This window comes from Camarhynchus parvulus, chromosome 2, assembly GCF_901933205.1.
Source record: "Camarhynchus parvulus chromosome 2, STF_HiC, whole genome shotgun sequence".
Lineage (NCBI taxonomy): Eukaryota > Metazoa > Chordata > Aves > Passeriformes > Thraupidae > Camarhynchus > Camarhynchus parvulus.
In genome coordinates this window covers 4,788,229-4,807,484 of record NC_044572.1, presented here as the reverse complement: position 1 = coordinate 4,807,484, position 19,256 = coordinate 4,788,229, and the positions used below count along the sequence as shown (strand labels likewise).

General features: G+C 45.2%; 1 protein-coding gene across 2 annotated transcripts in view; it reads left to right on the top strand.

The window, feature by feature from the left end:
- The window catches only part of LOC115901021 (mitogen-activated protein kinase kinase kinase 3-like), an 82,410-nt gene that overhangs the window by 11,437 nt on the left and 51,717 nt on the right, over positions 1-19,256 (top strand). For both annotated transcript variants that reach the window (XM_030943295.1, XM_030943294.1), the window contains exon 2: positions 13,008-13,087. In XM_030943295.1, coding sequence (XP_030799155.1) covers positions 13,084-13,087 — 4 coding nt within the window. In that variant the 5' untranslated portion in view covers positions 13,008-13,083. The remainder of the gene's footprint in view (positions 1-13,007; positions 13,088-19,256) is intronic.

Here is a 19,256-nt window from a genome sequence, read left to right as displayed (position 1 = left end):
TTAATTTCTAGGCAGGTGTTGCTATGAAAGCTGTATTTTTTGATCTCTAATTTACAGATGGAAATGTTGAAGGAACCCACCTCTCCCCAAAAGTAAGTCATTCCCTGTCCAGTCTAAGGTTTCCACTGTATAGTATTGGCAAAAAGGAATTTTGGATCACATTCTTTCCTGCAAAAAAAATACACATTTATTTCTTTTAAAGCAGATTTTTCTATTCCTTCATATTTGAGCATTTCAGACATGGCTTATACTCTTCAGCTTTTGACATCTGCAAATACTTCTTTTTAACAAAAAAAAAAAAAGGGGAAGTGTGGATTCTGATGTAATCATGTGACTCCAGGAACAAGTTTCTTATGAAAAACACAGAATCCTGTGAGAATTTGTAATGCTCAGGGTTATCCCATTTTTCAGCAGAAGATGAAGCAAAACCTTCTACTCCCAGCTGCCCCATCCCTTGGTGTCCATCTTGTTGCAAGAGATATTTAGGCTGTGTGGCTTTTGGTAGGTTTTTTGGCTTTTTTTGTTTGGTTTGGTTTTGTTTTTTTTGATTTGTTTTTCTTGTTGTTGGTTGTTTGTTTCTGGGGGTTTTGTTTGTTTGTTTGTTTTTTAATGGTGTAGGGTCTTTTTTACGGTTTATGTAGTGAAATATTTTTTCTCCTTGCATGGTGAAATTCACAGCTCTGTGGCCTTGAGGCTCTCGGGTGCTCTCTGGGTTGTGTCTCTTGTGGAAGCCTTGCACTCTTCAGGCGTTTTAGAACCAAGACAGAGCCTTGCTGCTGTTGTGGCATGAATCAATGCCAGTGGAAATTGCCATGTAAACCTAAACACCTAAAATGCACTGGAGCCTCTTTGCCCCAAACCCTTTGGTTCCTTGCATTTCTCTTTTTGGGTTGGTTGGGGTTTTTTGAGCTTTTTTCTGACAGTCTCTCACAGGAGGCTTGAGCTGGATGTTTGCTGTCTGTGCTCTTGCCAACCTGCCTTTTGCAAAAGCGAATGAAATGCTTTTCCATCTTGGACAGGAGCAGGCTTGAGAGCTCAGAGCAGTGTTCTGATAGTACAAACACCAGGTTCCTGTGCTGCTCCTGGCTGTGGGCCTGGAATTGGGGGACTTGCTTGGGTGCCTCAGAGCTCTCTGAAGGTGAGAACCAGGCTCGTGCAAGTCCCCTGTTGTGTAAGTTCCCTTGGGTAAGCCCTGTTAGCTGCCTCTGGTGGCATTCAAAACCTGCCTGGACGTGATCCTGTGCAACCTGCTCTAGGTGAGCCTCCCTGAGGGCTGGGAGATCTCCAGAGCTCTCTTCCCACCAGAGCCATTCTGTGAACATCTGGAAAACAAAGCATCTTCAGAGGGCAGCTCTCCCACCACAGGCAGGCAAAGCCAGCATGTTCCTCTACAACTTGGGAGATATTTGTCCTGTGACTGAGCAGAAAAGAGATGGAAAAGGTCCTGTTAGATCATCTCATCCACCTCCCTGCTGGCGAGCAGCTTTTCTCCCTGGTGTGGATGTATTAACAGGGGAGGCAGGAGGGGTTTGCTCAGGGCACTGAGGAGGAGCAGCAGGCACCCTGTGCAGGTGAGAAACTCTGCACACAGGTGATTCAACCTGCACAGTTGCAATTGTTGCTTGCAGCAATAGGATTTTGTAGTAAAAGGGCCAAAAGCTCTCGACTTGACATTTTTGGTGTGGTTGGAGCCTTCCCCTTCACTTGCTGTCAGTTTGTGCAGGCATGAGCTTGTCTTTTTATAGCATTCTAGGAATAAGCTAATTTTACTTGATATTTATGATGGAGTAGGTGGCTTGAAAACTAATAATAATAATGGGGGGAAAAAAATAGAAGCCTTTTGGAAAGGAGAGGTCAGCCAGCTGGACCTCTACGCAGCTGGCCTGGGCTCTGATCTACAGCAAAGGCTCCCAGAGGAGATGTCAGAGAGGTGCAGGTGGAAATGCTATTGCCATGACAAACAGAGCAGTGCTGGAGTGTCAGGCCAGAGCTTGAGGACCATCAGCATTGCTTGGTTTGTCACTGCTTAGTAACCATGGCACGGGGAACGTGGGTTGGATTTTATTTCTCATTCCCCGACTGCAGCTCAGAGCCCTGGGGTTGGAATTGCTGAGTGTTGAGAGCAAAGGGACAAATTCTGATCAGGGAAGAACCTGGAGCATGTGCTCCTGTAGGGAATGGGAGCAGGAATTTCCTATCCAGCCATGTGCTGAGCTGCCTTCTCCTACTGAGGCTGTGTTGGTTTTTGCACTTAGGATCACTTTGCAGAGGTCAACACCAGTGTGAGATCAATATTTAGGGTTAAGGATGAGAACTGTTCTGTGCTGCAGGTGAGCAGCCAACCTTCCTCTGCACCTGTGACATCTTTTTGCTGGTGGTGGCACTTGGCTGGGCACCAGGGGCTGTTCTGCAGATCCATTTCCTGACACCACGGTACGTTTTGTGTGGTTTTTGGAAGTGTTATGGGACATCTCTTGGCTGAGCAGTTGCTCTGTTGCAGGGGGAGAAGCTCTCCCAGATCCATGGAGGGTGTTTCATGGCACAGGCAGTGTCCCTGGCACCACTGGTCTTTCTCTTGGCTCGTCCTGGGGAAGTGACAGTATCACAGATGACGTTTTCCAGGAAAACTTCCAACACTTGTAAAGAGCTCTGACATGGGCTTTGCCTCCCTTCCCTCCTCCACCAGACATCTCCTAGGGAGGAGGGAGCTGGAGCAGGGCACAGTCCACACAGGGAACAAATCTGCCTTATTATTATTTAATTTAGAGAGAACTTGGCCTAAAGATGTAAAAAGGAATTGCAAGCACTGTCTGGACACCACCTCTCCTCATCAATTAGCAGCATTAAACTCTCAGCAGGGAAAATTAATTAGAAAACTGAAATCTTTCTATCATGACAGCCTTCTGGTTTGCATTGAAATGCAGCCAGAGGACTGGAAAGGCTTCTGTATTTTGTTTTGATACACAGGCATATGTTTCTTTCCATCCTGGAAATTAATTCTGTCTGTCTGTAACGGAGCCGTGGGAATCAATATTGAGCTGAGCTGTATTTCTCCAGAGCTTTCTTCTAAAAGGAGTTGACTGCTTCCCCACTGTGCCTAATAAGTGACCTGATTTTGGAGCAGCTGAGCAGCTGGTCTGCCAGCTCAGAGGTGTTGTGCAGCTGCCTTGGTGGTTCATGGTCTCTCAGGGGTGATGGGCTTCTCTTTTCTGAAAGTCTCTGGGTCAGACTTTCTCTGAGCTGGACAGAATGCCCACATTTGTGACTTTCCATTGCTCCACACCAGGCTGGATGTGGTAGGAGAGGAAATTACTCATCCCTCTGCCTCCCCTGCAGTCTGCTCTTGGCCTTGGTGAGCTGTCATGCTCTGTGTCTCGAGTTCTGCAATGCCCTGAGCTGGGCTTAGAGGCAAGACCCAGCTTTTCCTCAGTGTCATCATCCTTCCTTGCCTCCAGCAGGCTTGGGGAATGAAGCAGAGTGAGTGCAGCAGCAGGAAGCTGCTGCCTTGCTCTGGGGGAGCCCTGGCTGATGGCACAGCTTGGGCAACCCTTCTGGAGAAGAAGTTGCAATGTGTGCACTGCAGCAAGCAAAGGCTGTGCTCAGGCTCTGCACAACCACAGCTTTGGGAAAACTGGGTGGGGAAGGGCTGGCAGGGGAGGCAGGGCAGACCTGGGAGGCCCTGAGGGCTCTGAGCTTTGGGCAGTGTGTGTGCTCTGCAGGCTGTAAGGTTCTGTCAGCCCATGGCTGTGTGCTCACAGCCTGCTTCCTGCTCTGTTGATGGCTCATTTTTCACTGTCAAGGCGAGGGCACTGGAGTTCATGTGATACTGCAAGTGCAGAGGACAAGGAGAACAAAGCCTCTGTGGAAGCTGCCCCATGTGCTTGTTTCATAACCCCATCACCACCCCACTGATGGCAGGCACGAGCCAGCAGCTCATGGGGGCTGCTCAGTCCTGGGTCTGTGCAGAAACCTGCTCCTCCTGCCCAAAACCTCAGCTGGCAGCTCATGGAGGCAGCTCAGTCCTGGGGCTGTGCAGAAACCTCCTCCTCCTGCCCAAAACCACAGCTGGCATTTAATCTGTGCTTGCCACTGAGCCCTCACTGAGCTCTGCCTTCTCCCTTCTCCTTCTGGAGAGATCTCAATCCAGAGCTGCATGGCAGAACCTCCTCCCCCAGCAACTGGTGGAGATGACCCAATTTGCAGACACCCTGATTACACCCCAAATCCCACCTCAGCCCTGCTGTGCCTAAATCCAAGTTTTCAAATTGGGCACTGAGTGACCAAGTCTAAAGCATCCTCACCTCCCCAGATGAAGCTGAGCCAGGATTATTCACACACACAGCCCTGCCTGTGAGGATGAAGATCTGCACCTAGGGGAGAGCACTGTCCTGCATCATTTTCAAAATCCTGTCCTCAGACAGTTCTCTGTGCACTCATGAATCAGAGGGAAACCCTGATGCCAGCTACACCTACAGAAACCCTCTGATGCCAGTGAACATTCCCCTCTAAGTGAGCACTTAAAACACATGAAGAAGAGTGGCACGAGCAAGGAGGGGACCTGCCAAAATTTGTGGTGGCTGCTGGGGTCCTGATCTCTCCATGTGCTGTGGAGGTTGTGCTTCTTGCCCACAGAGAAGGAGCAAATCAACCAGGTGGCCGCTGAGAGAGCAGAGAGTGGTCAATTAGTCCTGAGCCCTGGGCTTTGCAGTCGATCAGAAAGTCTGGTTGGGATCAATAAAAGCCAGGCAGGCTGCAGGGGAGAGGCTGTGCTCGTTAAAGAGAAGCTGTGCAGGGGGATGGCTGCCAGGGACTATTGATCCCTGCAGGCTGGGGGGAAATGCTGCATTTCAGGGGCTGGGGGAGGCTCCTGGCAGGGCCAGGTGTGTTCTCCATCCTCTGTGCAAGGCAGAGAAAGTGGGTCAGGCATGAGCTGGGGTGAGGGTGGGAGTTGGCACAGTGGCTTCAAAGCCCTGGTCCTGCCACGATGCCATGCCAAGGCCATGGGATGGATCTCCTCACATTCACATTTTCTGAAAAATCCTTTCACCCAGGATTTTTCTCCTGGGAAGCTGAGAAGTCTCAGAGAAAAGGAAAACAATTCTTATCTCATTTGCTTCTCCTGTGTTGTGCTCACATGTGGAATGTGTTTGGAGATTGTTTACCCACAGGTGATTGTTCCATTGGATTCTGCTGTGAGTTGTTTTCACTCTTTGGCCAATCAGGGCCAAGCTGTGTTGAGACTCTGGAAAGAGTCTCAAGTTTTCATTATTATCTTTTTAGCCTTCTGTAAGTATCCTTTCTGTAAGTATCCTTTATCCTATCCTTCCTATCTTCTTTTTAGCTTTCTGTAAGTATCCTGAAAGGCTAAAAGATAATAATGAAATATATATATAAATATATATAGTGTAGTATGGCTATGGGTAGAGGGATGCAGTATGGGTAAATGAAGGTGGTATAGAATGTAATCTTATCCCCTAAAGAGTTGCAGCTGAACCAATTACTAAAGATTAGGAGCAGGCCTGATGTTAACAGGCCACACCTGTAGCCAATCAGAAGAGTGTTATAAAAGAGTGGATTGGTGGGAACTGCAGTCAGTTGGCTGCTGTGAGGATGAGGAAGAGTCAGTGCTTGGAGGAGCTGCCTACAAGAAACATCAAGGAGGTGTGAAACTCTAGCACTATGGAACCTTTGCAATATATATGACAACAACTATATATTTGAAATATATCTAAATATAGCATATACTATAGTACAGTTTAGTATAGTATTCTTTAATATAATGTAGTATCATAAAATAATAAATTAGCCTTCTGAGAACGTGGAGTCAGATTCATCCTTCCTTCCTGCCATGGGGCACCCCACAAATACAATAATCTCCCTCTTTCCCAGTCCAGAGCTTGGTCACTTAGTGTTCAAATCCCTGTTGGACCATGTTGGATCAGCTATGAGGTTGGTTATGCAGTTGATACCTGTTGGAACTTAGGGCAGAGGGAATACTTCTCTGTTTGTTTTGACAAGTCTTGATTTTTAAGAAAATATTGCTTTTTAACGTTTTGTTTATGGAGAGGGCTTGTAAGGCTTTGAGATTAATTGGGATTTATAAGTGTGGAAAATAAGATAGTAGTATAGTTTATTATAGGGTGAACAATTTGGGTTTTATTATGGAGAGTAGAAGGCAAAATGGAAGATTTTGAGCATTGTTTGGGTTTTTTTTTTTTTATTGGCTATAGTTTTCTCTTGTGTTAGGGGTATAGAATGATTAGTTGGGGAGAGCTGCAATGTAGGTGTTGCATGATAGAGAAATCATTAGTTACCAGTAGAAAAGTAGAAGTAAAATATGTTTTAAAAGTTAATTGGACAAAACAACTGTGAAAGACCTTGGAATCCCAGTCCCTGGTGCAGATTCCAGCTCTCAGGCCAGGCTCCCCATGGCACAGCCTTGGCTTTGCAGCTCTCTGGTGTAAAGCTCCATTCCTGGAGAATCTTTATTTCTGATACCACGTGATTTTCTCCCAATTGCTTTTCCCCAGGAAAGATTTTTTTTCTTCAGACAAACACTTTTCTGATGGCTTATTTCACCTGAAGGTTTTACTATCTATTCCTCCTTTTTGGTTTCTGCTCATTTGCCTTCCTGTTTTTCCCAGTAACATGGAAGAAAGAGGCCTGAAGCTTCACATTTCCAGATACACAGTTTTGCTTTAATTTCCCTCCCACAAAATCTTTGGTCATTTGAGGAGAAAGACAAAAATAAGGCAGTGAAAACCTGCAGGAGGAAGGAATTACAACATTCTTCTGCATTGGTTTTTATATTATATGTAGAAATACCTTCCCTTTGCTGTGCTCACTTAGAGGGGAATGTTCATTGGCATCAGAGGGTTTCTGTAGGTGTAGCTGGCATCAGGGTTTCCCTCTGATTCATGAGTGCACAGAGAACTGTCTGAGGACAGGATTTTGAAAATGATGCAGGACAGTGCTCTCCCCTAGGTGCAGATCTTCATCCTCACAGGCAGGGCTGTGTGTGTGAATAATCCTGGCTCAGCTTCATCTGGGGAGGTGAGGATGCTTTAGACTTGGTCACTTGAGTGCCCAATTTGAAAACTTGGATTTAGGCACAGCAGGGCTGAGGTGGGATTTGGGGTGTAATCAGGGTGTCTGCAAATTGGTTCATCTCCACCAGTTTCTCTGTAAAAATTGTGAGTTCAGTAGACGCAATTCTGTACAGACCTTGATAAAAATAAAAACCCAAACAAGTGGGGAACATGTGTGTTCTCCGGACACTTGCTTTGCTTGACCTGCTAGATGTAAAATAGATCAACTCTGACCTGATGGGGCTGTGGTGTCTGACCTTTGCTGATAGAAGAGTCCTTTCTAATCCTTTTGATTTGCTTCTCTGTTTTATTGTTCCAGAGGTTTGAGATCTGTATGGAGAATCAAAGCTATTTAATTTACCAGCATACATTACTGATTACTGCAAAAGGAATATTACTGCAAAGCAAGAAAAGGGACTGGGAGAAACACAAGTACCTAAAGGGGCTACAAGAGAGCTGAAGGGGGACTTCTTACATGGATATGGAGTAATAGGACAAGGGGGAATGGTCTTAAACTGAAGGAGGAGAGATTTAAATTGGGTGTTGGGAAGAAATTCTCTCCTGTCAGGGTGGTGAGGCCCTGGCACAGGGTGCCCAGAGCAGCTGTGGCTGCCCCTGGATCCCTGGAAGTGTCCAAGGCCAGTTGGACAGGGCTTGGAGCAACTTGGAATAATGGAAAGTGTCCCTGCCATGGCAGGGGGTTGGAACCAGAAGATCTTTAAGATCCTTTCCTACCCAAACCTCTCTGTGATAACGTACTGTGATGGAGTGTGCTGTCTGGAACATTTTGTTTATAAAAAGTAATTTCTGAGAAGAGGATTTGTTTTAAGATCTCAGTGGCTTCTTCAAAGGGCTGTCATGGATGGTAACAGCAGGGCTCAGGCAGGTTCTAAACCTCTCATTGTCAGTACACATCGTGCTGGAAGGAACAGGATGGCTCAGGAGATTTTTCTGTCAAGTGCAGCTGCCCTGGCTGGGTCACTGGCTGAAGGAATCCTCCACTGAGCACGATGGCTTTTGAAAACAGATTTCTTCTCCCAGCAGCAAGGGCTGTGAGGAAGATTCTTGAGCAGTTTTGGGGGGTCATGGCCCAAACTGGGGAGAAGAAGCCTTGTTTTTATGAAAAATCCTTTCCTTAGGGTTTTTCCTCCTGAGAAGCTGAGAGGCCTCAGGAACAAAATGTAAACATTAAATATCTGCTGCTGTGGAATGCAACAGGTGGATCTGTGATTGGTCTCATGTGGTTATTTCTAATTAATGGCCAATCACAGTCAGCTGGTTCAGACTCTCTGTCCAAGCCACAAACCTTTGTTATCATTCCTTCCTATTCTATTCTTAGCTAGCCTTCTGTTGAAATCCTTTCTTCTATTCTTTTAGTACAGTTTTAATATAATATATATCCTAAAATAATAAATCAATCGTTCTGAAACATGGAGTCAGATCCTCATCTCTTCCCTCACCCTGGGACCCCTGTGAACATGGTCACACAGCCTCAGCTGATGGGTGCTGGTACAGAATTGCTCGTTGGGTTTCATGGGCTGTAGTTCCTTCCTTGAGCTCTGCTGGTCTGTGCAGGTCAGCTCCAGCTCAGCAGCCTGAATAAAACCTCAGGGGAGGTTTATTCTCCTCATCTTGGCTCTCTGGGGAGCTACACCTGCAAACCTGGCCTGGCTGCACGTGTCTGCAGAAAGTCCATCCCAGCTGCATGCTCATAAACATGGAATCAGAGAATCGTTTAGGCTGGAAAAGAACTTCTAACATCACAGAGTCCAACCATTAACCCAGAACTGCCAAGCCCATGACTAAACCATATCCCTAAGTGTTATATCTACAAAGATGCTCAGTCTTAAATTGCTATTTTTCTACTTCCTTTGCATGGTGTATCCTTGGGATAACCTGGGTGGAAAATGCCATGAGAGCAAGGTCTTCTGTGTCTGAAGTGGCACCAAAATTTAGCTGTTGTTTTGTGTATCCCACAATATGGATCCAAGTTCCAGGGCAGTTCTAAGTACAGCAGGTTGAGTGTTCTGTAGTATCTAGAGAAAACTGTAAGGATGAGGTTGGGATGATCAGAGAAACCTGAAATATTCCAACTAACCTGTAATATTCCAACCACTCCCTTTGAATCCCTCTTTGCCAAGCCTGCAGGCTGCCTGAGCTATCAGCACACGTCCATTTGTGTTCTCACCATTAAAACAATCTCATTCGCTTTGCTGTTGTTTTTTTACACTACCCCAGCTCTGGCCTCTGAAGCTTTTTGAAAATAACATTTACAATAATATTTTTAACAGTTCCGTAGTATACAAAACTCCAGTGCTCTGGCAGGACTCCCGGAAACTTGCTGAAAGTTAATGTGGTCAACTCTTAAAAAGGAGAGATTTTTTCCACTTGACTCTTGCTTGTTAAACTCTCTGAGCCCAACATGTTCCCTGCTGCTTGAAAAAACAAGGAAAGTCCCAATTTTAGCTATGCTACTTTGAGTAGCTTTCCAGCCGAGCCCTATTTTAGGGGCAGCTGTGGATTTTTATTTTTATTTTTATTTTTATTTTTTTTTACAACGGTGTATCCCTACACCTCCAAACCAAAGTGCTGAGTGGTGCTCAGGCAGGGATAAAGAGGTGCTGCTTTCCCTGGAATCCTGGGGGTGATAAACTGCACAGGGAGATGCTGTTTGCTTGTGCTGCAGTAGTGGCAAGACTTGCTGACGTGAAATCTGTGTTTTATGGGGGATGCTGAGCCTCTGCAGGGTAAGAACAACCCTTTTTGGGGTGGGTGATGCTGGAAATCCCAAATATCACTAGCAGCTCTCAGTGCTGGAGTGCACTCTTCTGTTTTTCTAACCTTCAGCCTACATAATTCCTCACAGAAAATCTCCTGGTCACTTTGCTTTATCTTCCTTTACATCCAGGAGAAAATCACACTTCTCCATCCTCTCCTCCCCTGCTTTGCTTTCTGTAATTTAGATCCACGGATCTAACTCAGAGGCAGGATGCACAGAGATATCATAGCTGAACTGTTGTCTCCCTTGAGTTTAGTCTTAATCCCTTCCCAGCCAGGAGTATGGGAAGAAAAAAAAGAAAAGCAGGGATTAATTTTCAAAGTGGATTAATAACCTTGCATACACCTCTCATGTAGATGCTCATACCCTGCACTCATGGAGCTGTAAAGAAGTTGAGCCACTCTGTCTGCAGAGTTCAGCTCAGGCAAATCAAAACTGATAAAAATCAATTATTATAATATTGTTATATTATAATAATATTATAATATTATCAATGTTATACTACTATATTAATTATTTATATATTAGATTAATTATTATAATATATTAATTATGGTTAGATGATATCAATTGTTGTTATATTATTATATTATTTATTATATTATTTAATTATTATATCATTATATTAATTATTATAATATTAATTTAATTCTTATTATAATATTATTGTTTTCCCCTGGATCAGAGCATCTGTGCTGGGCTTTCCTGCAGGTGAAGTAACTTCCAGCAGCTCCCTGAGCAGACAGAGTCTCTTGCATGCCCAACACAAACCTGGAATACATTGCCCCAGCACCTTGCTGAGCTCTCTCACTGCTTGGCAGGTGCTTACCAGGCAGATTTTGAGTAGATTTACAGAGTTCTGGGGGCTGTGGGAGGGTGCAGTGGCCAGTGGGAGCCCAGCTTCAGATGCTGCCAGGTTTTGTGTCCCAAACTGCCAGTGCTGATCAGGGAGCTGAGTGGGAGGAGAAGCTGCTTGGAACAGCATCTGTAGGAAAAGGATTTTTCCCTTTTTTTTTTTTCCTCTTATTTTTTTCCCCCCTCCCTGTTTTTTAAGGGACGTAATAATAGGACAGAATTTGTACTAGAAACAGGAATTTGTCCTTCTGGAACAGGAAGCTGCTGGTATGTATTTTTGGGAAGCCACGGAAATCACCAGTGTTTGCAGTCCAGTTTGAAGGCTGGCTGTCCTCAGCACTGAGAACATTTAGCATTTTCTGCTAAAACAGAAACCCTCCTTTCTCCTGTGTGTCTGTGGAGATTTCCTGCCCTGTGTGCAGGGGCTGCTTTGCTCACCAGGGCTGGGCAGGGGGGTCCCAGGGCTTTGCTGGGGCAGAGGTGATGGAGAACACAGGGGAGGGCTCTGCTGGTGGAAAGGTCACCTGTTTTTTCCAGGGCTCGTTTGCACAGTTCCTGTAGGTGCTTGTTTTTGTGACTAGATGTGGTTTGGAAAGGTCTGGAAGGTTTCCAGGAAGACATTAGAAAAATCTATTACTCTGATAGGAGAGTGAGCCTGGGCTGTCCCAGGAATTTACAGTTGACCCAGGCTCTCTGCCTGTGGCCCTCAGTGCAAATTATGCACACAGCTTAATTCCTGGAAGTGTCACAGCAGCTTTGAAAGCAAAAGTGAAGGTTTGGGCTGTTTCCTGCTCTTGTTATAATCAGATGGAATTTTCACTCTGCCTTCTTGCTGGTTTTCTGTTCCCTCTTGATTCAGTGTTGCACAGACTGGGCAGTTCTTTCTCTAGGTAGGATTTTTAACCATTCAAGCTGTTTGGTTTCTTCCTTTTCTCCTCCTTGGTGCTGGAAATGGACAGAGCAGAGTCCCTGGTGGCCCTGGGCTCTCAGGCTGATGGTGCTGTGCTGGGAGGAAGCTGCAGGAGAAGGAACAACACTCTTGGGACACTTGGATGTCTCTGCCTCTGCTGCTCTCTTATCACCTTCCCTTCCTGCTCGTCTCTCTCAAGATAGGTTGGATAAATATCCCTGTGCTCGCCAGCACTGAGGCACCAGAGCTGCAGAAAATCATTTTAATCCATGCTTGGGACCATTCCTGCTCCTCTTCAGATCTGTTTCTGTGTTTGAATTGATTTGACCAAGCCAGGAGGTTTTCAAAGTGCTTTTTCCTACCATTTGTGACCAGTGCCTCATATTTAACACTCCAGGATCCATGTCAGTGTCCTGGAGCTCTCACTGACTTCAGGGCAACGTGCAGTGACTGCAGGGCAGGAATGTCTCACTCCCTGTGCAAGTCTGATCAAGTTCTTGAGGTGTTTCTCCCTTTTCCTGTGCTGTCACACAGGTTTATGACCAAGAAATCTGAGGGCTTATCAGGCAGCTAAAGTGGAATTCGATGTTGTCTTCTATCACAGTGTCCTTTAAAAGGTGCTCATCTTTAGGTGGATTTTGCCTTTGTTCAGGCTAAAATAAGGCTTTTCATTGGTGAGCAGCACAGGCTCCAGTGGGATCACGTGTGCTTTAGTTTCTTGGTGGCCAAAAAACCCCAAAAACCTTTCTGGGTGAGGAGTTTGGTGAATGCAGGATGGAAGGTCACTGAGCCCATTTCTGGGCTGGTGCTGGGGGCAGATTTAAGGCAGAAACTCTGGGAGGGCTCCTGGGAGCACACCTCCCATGAGGGATGTGCAGGACACTCACTGCTGCTGAGAGCTGCCTGTGCTCAGCTTTTTTCCCAAGCAATCAGAGGAAAGGTGGTCCAGCCTTGGGGAACCTTGGTTGCCATTTAGAAGGCCTAAATTGAGGTTTCTGCTTTGATTCAGGACTGCTTTCGCAGGTCCTGCTGTCTGTCTGTTCCCCAAGTGAGTGTTACCCCACAGGGATGCTGTGGAATCTAAAGTATTAAAGATGGTGTTGCTTTAGGGTTACATTAATAATGTAAAAACTCATTTAAAAGATAATGTAATTAAAATGTTCTGCTCTTAAGGAAGCACAAGTTGTTTACCCCAAGATTTTAAAACCATTAAGGTTTGTGGTGTGTGCAGAGGAAGGCAGACTCCTGCTCTCTATTCCTAAATCAGGTTTTCCTCTTTCCCAGGTGATGGTGGGGACAGGCTTTGTGCAAAGTGGTCCATGACCCTGTTGTCATGTCAAAATTAATCTGTAACCTCTGTGTGTGTTCATTACAGGGTGGATGCTTGAGAGAGGAGGATAAGGCACAAGAGTCTGGGACCGGTGGAATGGAGGCCTGATGTAGATGGAAAGATGGGTAAGACCTGGATTCCCCTGGAGAATTAATTTTCTGCAGCCTGATAATTTTGGTTGGGACTACCAAGTGCCAACAGACTGGGAGAAATTGCTAAGATGCTCTGACTATTACATTGCTTTCTAATTTATGTTATAGCATGTTAGCGGTGCCAAAATTGGACAAATTTTCTTCTTATTCTGAGTGTGATCTGGTGGTCATGTTCTAGGTGGAGTCTCTGCAGAGCATCTTCATTCCCTATAGGTTTTCTCCCAAGGAATTTTCTGTTTCAAACAAAGCTTGAATATATTGCTTTTCTAAGTGGTGACCTGGATTACTTTCACCTTCTCCCTCTTCTGCTGGAATAGTTGTGTGTCAGATGCTCTCTGATGCTGAGGGAAACTTTATTAGGTGGGAATTACTTATAGTTCTGGAGGTACATCATCATTTTGATCTTACCTCTATAGATAAGGGTTTTCTCCTAAAGAAAATTCTTTATGTCAGGAATTGGGACCACTTGGAAGTGCCTAAATGGCTTCCTGACCTGGTGACCCAAGAAAGGAGAAGAGATCTTGGAGGGGCCCTTCTTGAAGCTGAGCACTTCACTTGCAGCATTTCCATAAGTTCACCCAAAACTTTTCAGGGATGGCTGAAATGATGCTTTAAAGAAGAAGAATTAAAAAGGGAGATATGTGTTAAATTTAGGGTTTGTTCTTGCAGATGTGTAGAATCACAGAATGGTTTGGGCTGGAAGAGACCTAAAAGATCATCTCATTGAAACCTCCTGCCATGGCAGGGACACCTTCCACTGTCCCAGGGTGATCCAAGCCCCATCCAGCCTGGCCTTGGGCACTTCCAGGGATCCAGGGGCAGCCACAGCTTCTCTGGGGACCCTGTGCCAGGGCCTCCCCACCCTCACAGGGAAGAATTCTTCCTAATACCCAGTGTAAATCTTCCCTCTGTCAGTTTGAAGCCATCCCCCACTGTCCTGTCACTAGCTACCCTCATAGAAAGCCTTGTACAAACGTGATTCAGAGTTTGGTGGTGGTCTGAATTTGGAAAATGAAAAGTGTGGAGCCACTGCCACACCTTAAGTGTTTATTCTCCCCTCTGGAGAAAGGAGAAGAGTGGTATTTACCCCATTCTGGCTTTATGTGTTGTTTTTGCTCTTTTCTCTGTTACCTAGAAGAGAGATTGTGTGGGAAGAGAACTAACTTAAAGCTATGTTAAAAAAAAGAAGAGAAAGTCCAGATCTGCTTCTTCAATATAAACCATGACAAATTTCAGTTTAAAATCCCTGGTGACTAACCCCAAAATTTTTTAGAAACATTTTCACTTTGAAGGCAAAAGCCACTGCTTTGTCAAGGCAAGGTGGGTTATTTTAACAAGGAAAGCTCAGATTTGCCCTGAGCACCAGCAGGGAAGGAGTTGCTGGCTCCAGCCCAATTCTCAGGAGATTGTCAGTTTGGTGATTTCTTGTACAGAGAGTGGCTGATAGATCCTGCTCAAGGTGCCTTCAGCCTGCCAGCTGCAAATGTAATTTGGGTACACCAGGGCAGCATTAATTGTGGGAATTCTGTAGTGAAGAGAGGCACTGTGGCTGGTTTTGGGAATTTTTGGAGTCTTGTGCAGGTTTGGAGTTCTGCTTGCACTTGTGTGTGGGTGGAAGGGGCTATGCATGTCCCCTCACCAAGGTGTCATTGCTGTGGCTCATCACCAGCAGCATCCCCACCTGTGTGGGGTTAGATGTGCCAGGATGGGTCCAGATGGGGTTAATTTGAGATCCCGAGTCTGCTCTGTGGGGATCAGATGGGTGAGGTGCTGTTTGTCCCCATCAGTGTCACTGGGTGGTGTTTGTCTGTGAAAGAATCACTGCAGCAGCTTTGCTGATGCCCAGAAATTCGGGCTAAATTTTGAGGGTTTCACTTCTCTCCCCCTTCCTTGTATATGTGTTTGTTTACTCCATGCTTTGGGATGAGGGGTTATTTTCAAGGGAAGTACAGAGAATTTGCAGTCACATCACTGATTTCCTTCTGGAAATTTCCTCTCCTTCCCTTCAGGGGGATGTGTTGGATGAGGTGATCTCCAACAGCCTGTTCTGGATCTACCTTTTTTTTTTTTTTCTTTTTTTTTTTTTTTTTTATTCCTTTTTCCAGGATCCTGTTTATAGCCTGCTCAGTGTCTCAGCGTTCAGCACAGGACTGTTCACTCCCAGACATGTTCTAGGGAAGTTGCATGACCTTGCATGGAGCCCACAAGAGGGGAAGTGGGGACTTCTGGTGTCTCTGTGTCGTGCAGTGCTTGGACCAGCCCTGCTACCCTTGCAGCATCTCTCCATGGGCCAGCTTGGGACCAGCCCAAGTCCTTGGCACTGAGTCTTTTTATTCATCTTACAGTTCATTTCCAGCTGCAACCTCTCCTCAAGACTCTTTGTAATTTGGTCAAATGAGTGCTTATGACACTTTTAAAGGTGTCTGCATCTCCAGTGCAACACAGTGGAAAAATCCTGCCCAATAAGTATTAAAAATTGCTGTGTTTAAACATGGCATCACAGCAAAAGTAATAGTAAAAAACCTGCACAACTTGGTACAAAAAGCACCACCTTGCCTGTTGCTCAAGTTTTATCATTTTTGTTTTAAAAATGATTTAAGCATGCTCAGCTGTGGTTATGAAATGTTGTGTGTGTGCCTGTGTGATGGTGATGATAAAAACTGCAGGAAGGCTGATCTGTTCTGCTCAGGGGACATCCATACAACTCAAAGGTTTAGGTCTTTAGTGCTTTGCTGGGCAGAGTGTGACTTTTGCTTCAGCAGAAAGGTCACCTGAGGTGTGGGAGCTGGGAGAGTGATGTTGTTTGTAGTATTGACTGGACAGTGTGTGTGATTGCAGGCTGGGCTGGCAGGAGGCACAGCAGCTTGCTGAGAGCTTGTTTGAGCAGCCTTGTCCATTCAGCCCAGTTCCTTGGGTTTTTTGGGGGCTGCTGAAGCAGAGAGAGCTGCTGGAGCTGGTGGGGGCAGAGCAGAGCCTGTCCCATGGGTGTCTCAGCCCTCCCTTGCTGTGTTTTCCTCATTCCTCAGCAGGCAGTGCTTTCACTCTTCACTCCCTTATTGCTCTTAGCTTTCCCTTTGTATGCTGAGAGCTATCCAGGAAGAATTAATTCATGTTGGATTGCAGCACTTTATGTTATAATAAGACACATCAGGCTTTCTGGCTCAGGTTTTGCTCTTTTTGAGAGGTGTGTGAGTTCAAAGGTGCCCATGGTCTCCTTCTCCCTTTGCTGGCACTACACCCTTTGTGCCCAGGGCTCAAATTTAGGGTGCTCTGGGCAATGTGGGATTGGACCTGCATCACATCTGGGATATTGCAAAAGAATAGGAATTCATGGGCTCTGGGCTGAGATTTTGAGCACTGGAAGTCGCTGGGCTGGGGGAGAGAACGAGTTCTTTATGATCCCTCAAATAACCTTCAGAAGCATCAGAGTCAGTCAGGGGAAATAACTTGCCATTACATTTCTTTGCTGGGTAAACATTTTTCTCCTTTCAAGTGTGCTCAAGAGAGAGGTACAGGTTGTGGGGAGAGGTAATATCTTTTATTAGACCAAATGATAGAGGTGGAAAAATCCAGGCTGCCTTTTAGGCACGTAAGTCCTTCTTCAGAAGGAGCCAATTTTAAGCTTAGCAGGGAAACTGCTGGAATAATTGGCCCAAGTTTAATTCAATTATGTTAATCCATTAGAGGAAAATTAGTGTTTGTGGAGCAAAGGGCAGATGTAGCAAAAAAAGTTGTGGAAGTTTCTTGTGGGTTGAGAAACCTGGCACCTTTGAAGTGGTGAGGAGTAGCAGAGCTACAGGCATGCAAAAATCTTCTTAAATGTGGTTCGTTTTGCTTTTTAAGACTCCAGCCCCTGCTTGCAGCTCTCCTAGACTTTAATTCATAAAAGCAAATAAGAAACAAGGGGTTTGTCATGAGCAGTGTTGGGTTTAGGGCTGGATTGTCAGGAGCAGTGTTGGGTTTAGGGCTGGATTGTCAGGAGCAGTGTTGGGTTTATGGCTGGATTGCCATGAGCAGTGTTGGGTTTAGGGCTGGATTGCCATGAGCAGTGTTGGGTTTAGGGCTGGATTGTCAGGAGCAGTGTTGGGTTTAGGGCTGGATTGTCATGAGCAGTGTTGGGTTTAGGGCTGGATTGCCATGAGCAGTGTTGGGTTTAGGGCTGGATTGTCATGAGCAGTGTTGGGTTTAGGGCTGGATTGTCAGGAGCAGTGTTGGGTTTAGGGCTGGATTGTCAGGAGCAGTGTTGGGTTTAGGGCTGGGCTCAAAGATCCTGGCTCCTGTTTCAGCATCCCATTCACTGCCTGGGTGAGAGGGGCAGCAGCTGCTTCCCCAAACTCTTCAGCAAATCTTCCCCCACCAAAAGCCCCCCAATTCCAACCCAGACATTTTCCCCATTAGCCAAGAAGAGGTGAAAACTCTGAGGTGGCTGCACCTCCATGGGTTGTGCTCCTGAGCTGCTGGAGGTGGGGAGCTGAGAGAAGGAAGGAGAACGACTGTCAGGATGTTTTCCTGGGGGAAAATTGGCTTCTTAGCTGGGCTTTGCCACTCTCCAGGCATGTGGGGATGTAGAGGGTGTGAAAAATGCCAATCACTTGTTTTTAAAATTTTAAAAGTTTAGTAGTAATAAAATGGTTATGAAAATAGTAATATAATTAGAGTAGTAATAATTTGGACAATTTGGATTAGGACAATATGAGACTATAAAAACAAAGAGTTACAGATGTCTGGGTACCTTTTTCTGGGCAGCACAAGCCCAAAAAAGGACCCATATTAACAGAAGATTAACCCTTAAAAGCAATAACCTGTTGCATATTCATACACCTCATACATGATGCATAAATTCCATTCAAACACAGGATTCTGTCTGGGCAGTGTCAGCTTCTTCCTCTGAATCCTAATGGTGTCCTCATGGCTGAGCAAGGCAGGAAGAAGTTCATTTCTTCTGATAATGGAGCAATAAGTTCTCTTTCTCTGAAAGATTCAGGTGTCCTGTGGCTGCTATCTCACTGCGAGTCCTTTCTTTAAAAAAAGTACCCCACATAGCACAGTTTCTACTTTAACCTTATGTTATAACCTAAAACTATATTTAACACACTACTAAAAAAATTAATACAGCATTACTTTCTAACACAACACATATAATATTCATTGTAATATTTGCCAAAAGCCAATCATAAAATACACATTTTTCACAGGGGCACTCGTGGTGATGAGTGTGCCCAGGGATGGGCAGTGGAGTGGATCAGGGTGAGCAGAAGCTCTGCCAGTGGCTCCTCTCCCCTGGAATTTTACTGTGCAGGGATGGCTATTTTGGGAGTGGAGGCTCGTGGTGAACCACAGATGTAACCTTGCTTTCCCTCCCTGCTGAGCTAAACCAAACACCTTCTGCATCCCAAGTCCTTTTCCATTGCAGAAGTCCCTGGTGAGCCTCTGGGCTGAGGGAACATGGGCATTGTGCCATGGCACAGCTTGTCAGGAGAAATTTCTTGTGTGATTTGTGGCCTGACCACTGAAACTCCCACTTGTGATCAAACTTGCCATCCCAAATGCTTTGGGTTTGGTGTTCGTGAGGTACTGATCAGTTGGGGTTTTAAGGGCACTGAGGTGCAGTCCCAGCAGCTTTGCCTTTGCTTTTGGTTTTTCCTGGGGAAATTCAGAGGGCATTGAAGTTCTTCATGATCTCACTCTGGCTCTGAAATGGGTTCTGCCATAATACACAAATTTATGTGCCAGTTTAGTCTCTTTTGCTGTTTTCTCTATGCTTTCATTAATTGACTGGAGCCTTAGCATGTCTGTATTACATTGGGGATGTTTGCTTGTTTGTGTGCAAGAGTATTTTGGAGACTGGTTGGGTTCTGGCATTGGTGATTTGATTTAGTTATATATGTGATACATATATAATTAAATCCAATAGTACTATTTTTAGTACTATTTGTACTAAATAATTTTAGTATATTATTTTAGTATATTTAGTAATATTTTTAGTATATTTTTATCAAATATAACTAATTTTTTATAATTTTAAAAATAACTGGCTTAGCTTTTTTAAAACAGATTTTTGCCTTCCCCTCCAAGCCCATTCCTGAGCTCTGATTTCTTTACTATTTTGTAGGAGGGTGTAAAAGGAAGGGTTGTTTTTGAT